The sequence below is a fragment of the Sapajus apella genome, unplaced genomic scaffold, assembly GCF_009761245.1.
Source record: "Sapajus apella isolate SASKATOON/1434 unplaced genomic scaffold, GSC_monkey_1.0 scaffold2, whole genome shotgun sequence".
In the NCBI taxonomy this organism is placed as follows: domain Eukaryota; kingdom Metazoa; phylum Chordata; class Mammalia; order Primates; family Cebidae; genus Sapajus; species Sapajus apella.
Genome location: NW_022436942.1, coordinates 13,542,939 through 13,550,472, shown reverse-complemented (window position 1 = coordinate 13,550,472; position 7,534 = coordinate 13,542,939). Strand labels below are relative to the sequence as shown.

At 32.8% G+C, this 7,534-nt stretch overlaps 1 protein-coding gene across 1 annotated transcript in view; it reads right to left on the bottom strand.

Moving 5' to 3' along the window:
- Window positions 1-475: 475 nt before the first annotated feature.
- Window positions 476-7,534, bottom strand: part of AVPR1A (arginine vasopressin receptor 1A) — an 8,851-nt gene continuing 1,792 nt past the window's right edge. Inside the window, exon 2 of the mRNA XM_032288640.1 lies at window positions 476-5,353. Coding sequence (XP_032144531.1) covers window positions 5,067-5,353 — 287 coding nt within the window. The 3' untranslated portion in view covers window positions 476-5,066. The remainder of the gene's footprint in view (window positions 5,354-7,534) is intronic.

Below are 7,534 nucleotides of genomic sequence, written 5' to 3'. Positions count from 1 at the left end.
AAACTATTATTTTAGTTTTACCTGATTCATAGGACTTTGTGAAAACGTGCTTTGGTAGAAATATTGTTTATTTTTAGGAAATTATAAATCTTTTAAAATAACAGTGGTATTTTAAAATAGATACTTCAAATTCTTTTTCTTCCATTCTGGGCATTCCCTGCTTCTATGGTTTAAGCCAAACCCAAAATAAACCTTTTAGTTTATGCTATTAAGATTCGACTTGTAAAAGGAAAACAAAGACAACATAAGTTATAAAGTTAATATAATTTAAATATATTAGTCTACTGGGAAAAAAATTCTAATTGTGAAGGTTGTTAAATGGAAATATTTTTAATCTTTAGGCCCCAGAAGTCAGTCTTACCAACGTCAAGAAATAAATGCACATAGATGATGTTTTTTAGGGCTGACTGACAAACATGACCTCAGCTAACCTCAATCATTTTGGTTGTCTAAATATAGACTATAACAAAATTGATTTGATTCCTTAATTATAATTTATTGAAAGGGCAGCTACAAAGTTTCTCTTATTCTTGCTGTGGTCACGAAAGCACACATATTTTTGTGCTCGAATACCAACCTATCAATAGCTACCAACTGTAAAACCAGTCTTTAGTTTTTCAAAGTCAATATAATTAACTTGAAATATATTTCATTATCAAACTAAGTTGTAAAATAATATTTTCAAACAAATCCAAACTTATTTTTATTTATAGAAACAAGCCAACACACAGTAAAATTAAGGAAAAATACACTAGTTATTTCAAATAGTATCACAAGCCATTTTTTTCTGTAAAGGACCAAATATTAGATATTATCGCAAAACATTTTAGCACCCACTCAAAACAAGAATCATTTCAATTGGCCCAGGAAAAACACACTGAAATTATTTTACATAGCATAATAAGCGAGAGGATATAGAACATTTGAAAAACAGTTCCAAAAAATGGAATAGTAAAGATGTAACAATAATTCTTAGTTCGTGTTATGGTAATGAATTAAAGCATTATAGAAGATATTTAAGTCAGAAATTCTGTAGTATGAAGACAACTACCTTCATGTGTGAAAATATTATTTTATATTAATAATAATTCTTCCGGTATTTAAATCAAATTTATCCTCAGATTTTCTTTCCTGAATTTGTTATCAACAATTTAACCCTGGAACACAAAAATATTTTATTCATTCTATAATATATTGTTTTAATTATTATTTAGAATATAAATCAATGTAAAAATGTGGGTATATACATACACAAATACATAAAAAAGGGCATTTAATATTTAGCCATAATAATATATGACATACTACAGGTCACATATACATTTTCATTTATTGTAATTTAGTATGCCTAATAATTATGTTAAAACAATATTCTTAAAATGCTTATGTATACAGTGGAACCATACAATTTGTGTGATTTGAACCATTTACACTGTCTTAGGTACTCAGAAGAAAGAAACTCTTTTGAATAGTTCTTAAATTTTGGCTCAAATTGGCTGAGGTCCAATTCTAATCAACAGTCATTCTCTAATACTTAAGGTCCTCTATTACTTATGATTCCAAATGTTGCCAATGACACTGAGTGGTACCAAAAGGGTCCACGGAGGGGCTGGGCAGGGATACAATGGCTGCTTCTGCACTTCCAGAGCTAGCATCCCAGACAGCCCTGTCCTGGGCTTACTCTAAATAAAGCTATTGCCTCCTATGTGAATATCCATAAGGCTCCAATTAACATAGGTTTGTCTAATCTCTGATATTTGGGGTGAAGGATTAGGTTTAATTTCTCCCTAATTGGCATCTAACTATATTTTAGGTAGAGTCAAACTCTGAAGCCATAATTTAACACTCCAAAAGTCCAATTAAGTTACAAAAATATAGGCTTTAGAGTCTGAAAGACATCAAACTTTAACTTAATTGGGTTTTTGTAACTTGTGTAATAACAGATGAAAGTTGTTTTTCTTAATCATTAGTGGTTGTCCATTCTGGAAACTGTAGTAAGCTTGGCAGAGTCCTGTGTATCATTAAGACTGCTTAGTATTTTTTCTGTAAAACCACACCCTTCTCTCAATCATGGCATAAGACTTCTTGGATGATGATGGAAATTCTATATGTAGAACAAGTATATAATTAACCCAAGAATTTCACGAATTTCCTTCATAACTGTGTTCCAAATGAAATTTCAAAATAAAAGCCTGGTAGTTTTACACCTTAAAATATATACTCCAAAATTAACCCATTAAGCACTTAATAATGCACTCTAAATTGTTTCTTTACCATCATCAGTTAATATTCATCAAATGCCCAATAGACTGGTTTCCCCCTATTTATGGATATATTTTATGTATGACATTCCTAATAATCACAGAGGTATTAAAATTGTGTTATTGCAGGATCTTCCCACTGCTAACAATGAAAAATAAAATAAGGTACTGCAACACATCTTTTCTTGACTGTAAGCTGTCATTTTGGCATAATATCTCAGGTCTTCTCTTTGGTCAAGAAAAGGGAAACTTCCCTTCCCGGAATACTTTTTCAGTTTCCCTTCTTCTGAAATAGACAGGCAGGTAGTTTCCTTCCCATTTGAAATATTGTTTTGAGATATGTGAATGCCATTTCTGGGTACATAACATTGAGAAAATTTAGCAACCAGACAGATGAAACTTCTCAGCCTAAACCACAGAGACTAAGATCACATATTTGCCTGGTGCAGAACTGGCACCCAGATCTCGTGTCTCTCCAGCCCACTTTCTCTATCTCACCTCTCAATACATTTAAAAGGAGAAAATACAGCTGGGTAGATTGATATGAACTTTATTTGAGAGCTGTTCTCAGAAATAACATTGAAATTGAATTGTTTTGCTTGGGGGTATATATCAATACTTTGAAGCAGGGTCTATAGGTTCTGAGGTTCTTACTTTGGAAATGGATTTAGAAAAAAATGGGTTCATCTTAGTTCCAAACCAAAAGGCTTTAGTTTTTGAACTTTCAAAGAGTTGTCAAAAGCACTCACAGTCTTAGAGTGCCGGGTTACTGAAATACTGTTCTAAGTCAAACAATAATTTAATTAATTTAGTTGATGGCTTATATTGGATAGTACCCTTTAAAAGACAGATTTGTTATTTTTGAAGAAAAGAATTTGAAAACCTAGGGGGCTAATTTCTATAAAGCATTTGGAAACATTTTTTTTAGGCATATCAATACAGGGAGCCAAAGGGCTGAGAATTTCGAAAGGCAGGAGAATGAAGAGGAGTGAAGATTTTGCTTCCAGGTTCTCACATTGCCATCCAGTTCTCATTTTCTTATCTACAAAGTTAAAAAAAGAAACTAAATAATACTATTAAAATCAACTATTACTTCCTCTCAGGGATGCAAAATATTTATGATGTATCCTCAAATCGTTGCATGATCTCTTAGAAGAAGAAGCCAGACAAAATAGCTAGGAAGAAAAACCACTGAGTTTCATTAATGAAAAATGTAATAACAGCAAAGTGGTGTAATTGATCTCTGTTTAAAAATGAAAAAAAATTGATGCTCATAGCTGGCTTTGATCTACCTGCATTCAAAGAAAAGCAAGTTCTATCTTTAAATTGGAAAACTTTAGTCAGGCAGGAGAAGCCAAGCTGAGTGGTCACTGGAAATGCTGTCCAATGAATCAGCAGATCTATATTTAAATTTTAGAATTGTATATGCCAGCCGTGAAATGAACCAATTCTAGTTAATGAAAAATAAACTGGAAAACATCTGTGCAATTTTGGAGATCCCAAGGCTATAATAAAAGCAACTGCTAGCATGTGTATAGTACTTTACTATATATGAAGCTCTTTTTACATATTTGATTTCATTTAATCCTCACAACAACCCCGTGAGGTAAGTGTTATTAACCCCATTGTAAGTCAAAAAAACAGAGGCTTTATATGTGTTTAAGAAACTTGCCTAAAGTCAAGCATTTAATAATGAAGGAAGCCAGTCTGGGCACAGAGCAGTTCTCTTTCCATCTGTCACTCATGTCCGAACCCTGTCTCATCTCTGCTTTGCAAGTGTTAGATGAGTGAGAGATTGGAAAGACAAAGCTACTTTTAATTAAACATGTGAGGGCACTTTATATCCTGAGTCACTCTTTAGGATACTCATACTATGAATCTGAATTCACCAAACATGAAGGTGATCTTGTTCCTATCCAACATAGCACAGAATACCCTTATAACACTGATCAACATATGGTTACCAAGTTCAAGAGAAAGTCTACAGAGTACCTTAAGCAATCCTTTTCCACTCTTTTAATAAAATCTAGCTTACCTCATACAAATCTGACTATAAATCAACCTCACAATAGGGAAAAAAAAATATTTTTGGCCAGTCAACATTTCCTTTCACCTTCAGCATCTTAGTAATCGTGCTTTCCTTGACCAATAATATGTGAAGAACCGAAAGGAGGGCGCCGCCGGTTGTAAAGTTACCATTTTGAAATTCAGGGTAATTGATAGTTTCTAATAGAACTTTCCCCTTTCATTCTGCACTGGCCACCTCCTGCTCATTATGCCCAGATACTCGTGCCTCTTGGAGGTGCCAACTCATCTCCAGGACACCGTTTAAGGCTGCATTTTCTGATGCACAACTTAATTTTATTGGACGAAAACATAATTTCTCTGATGTTTTCTCTGAGTACTAAAGCTGATGATGCGCTCTTTTTGTTCAGAACCAGTGCTGTACATTATATGACTTTTAAACCAATCGTCTTATTTACATTAGAAATGAAAATAAGACACCAATAACAAAATATAAAGCTAGGGTGGTTATGCTTTTTCCTTTAAAAATATAACTTCTGTTATATTTCCAGGAGTTGGACCTGCACATTTTGGTGCAGCATGTTTTCATTAATATTCCGTATAAAATAATGTATAGTTTTTGGTAGCAAGGTGAAAATGCAACTAGAAATACACTCTTGTTCCCAATGAATTGATCTATGGTTATATCAATAAAGTACATTTTTTCTCGTGATTTCTAGCTCAATTCAGCTAATGGGCCAAAAAGTCAATCACAAGAGTCAAGTTGCATAAACTCAAGACTCAAGTTGAAACAGGAATGAATTTGATGGACTTGGAAGATTTAGGTGAGTCCTTCCATGTACCCGTACTGTTTGTTGGGCTTCGGTTGTTAGAGTAAAAAGTCGGTTTCCTGCTCATACTGTCAGTATCTTCTTTGTTGAATTTTTCCTTCAAGTTTTGGCAGCACAGGAAGCTTCGAATACAGTCTTGAAGGAGATGGCCACTAAAAAACATGTATATCCAGGGATTGCAGCAGCTATTCAAGGAAGCCAGTAATGCAGTGATGGTGATGGTAGGGTTTTCCGATTCTGCATTAAAAATATAAAGGGAAATTATGTAATGTAAGTAACTGAGCCCTGGATGAACTCACTTTTCTATTAACTAATTAAAAAGGAAAAACATTCTAGATTAGCATAGAAAATGAACTATTTCATTTATCAATCAGGGAAACTGGGAATCTTTGAAAATTGCTTGACTACAAAATATTTTTGTAAGCAAGATACCTTAAAATTAATGCAAGTATTTTTAAAACACTATCAAAATATTTAAACAGGACAAATGGGAATTTTCAGAGGTTACGTCTATTAAGTAATTCATTTTTAAAAATCTGTATTTTCTATACTCAAACTGTGCTAATGAATACAGCAGTTACTGAATGGCTACAATTTTAATGAAATTTTAAGAGTCCGTAATAACTATGTATACCAAATTATATTTATCCTAATAACTCAGGAAAAAATATGGCATTAGGGATCAAGTTTAATAGTTTTAAATATACTTGTAATGTGAAAACTGTACAGAAGTCCCTGGATGATATAAGCTTTAGTTGTTATTTTTTGGTTAGAAATTTGGTTTGATTTGAAAAGAAAGCCATCTGTAATTGTGGTTCAAACAAATTATATTAAGATGAACAGCAGAATGAGGAAATTCCAATAAGATTCTAAAATATTTTATGATAATTAGCACTGGAAAACTGCACAAATATTTTAACTTTTCACAGTGGAGCTACTGTGCTGATGATATACCTTTTCTAAAAATAAGAATAATCAATAAACACCAACTTTTCCTTGATTATTACATATAAACTTGGATCTTCTTACTCTTTTTATGACAGAAGACAATTACAGGTTATTATTTAATTATACTTTGTGCCAAGATGCTGCTTTCAAAGGTGATCAGGAGCCATGGGTAAGACGGTGTTCACAAAGAATGAAAATCACCAACCTATCTATGCACAAGTGGAGTTTTTATTACTTGTGTGTAAATCCTGCTAATGCACTAATTAGACTAAATTTCTTTATTTGATTGGCAATATTAAGAGGCTTCTAAGATCAAGCAAGATAATAGTAAACCAGAAATAAAGTATTTCTATTGTATTTTTCACTAGTGCTAATATTACAGTCTGTAAGAATATTTAAGTTAAATTCATATGAAAATGTTTGATTTGCAAATATAACTTCCAAAGTATATTACATACCTCCCCTACTCCAATTCCAAAAAGTGAAAGGGGAGACAGATACTCCCAGACACCTATTTCCTATTACCAGAAACATTCTGATAACAACTGTGCCATTGGAATTTATTTGGTTTGAGTTTCAACAAGCATTGAAATTTACTTGGTTTGAGTTTTTGTCTTTACTAGAAGAAAATATTTTCAAGATGCAAAATGAAATAATATTTTTTGCAAGTCACCACGAAGTTAGTTTTTCTAGTTTGGGAAGAAATTAAAAGCAAACACAATAGTAGGTGCAGAGAACATTTCCAGTAAACTACTGTGAGAGTTATATGGAGACATATAGAGCTGTGTGGTCAAATTAGTGGTGAAAGACTAATAAATCAGTCTAACAAATTTAGATTATCAATAATCCTGCTTTGAAATACCAAGAAAAAAGTGTTAAAGTAATCATTGTTAGAAAAAAATAGATTATAATGAGAAAGGAACATTATTAGCTAAATGCCAAATTGGAATTACTCGATTTCTAAAGAACCTTTCTCCAGCTTTCTTTAGAAACATGTCTGTTTCTATGCTTGCCCCTGAGGCATTTCTACACATTTTAAAAATTAATTGTAATATGTTTCACAATCCAACAAAAAACAGTTGTGACAGTAAAAATATTTCCCTGAATCCAATAGACTTGAAATGGTATTAATACAGTAGCTAGTGATTTGGCAGAAAGTCATTATTAGTTGTGATTGCCTGGCCGACTCTAAGACACAGTTTCTGGAATTATGGTCTTAGCGTCATTGCACACTACAAATGCAGAGTCCTGGGCCCTATTCCAGACATTCTTAATTAGAATGTCTGTATGGGGAATCCAGAAATTTGCTTTTCTTTTTCCTAACAGTGTTCCTCTAAGGTGAGACTGTATGTACACACAGAAGTTTAAAAACTACTGCCCTAGGAGATACGATGAAAAGAAATGCTATATTCTCTTACACACACACACACACACACACACACACACACACACACACACACACACACACAC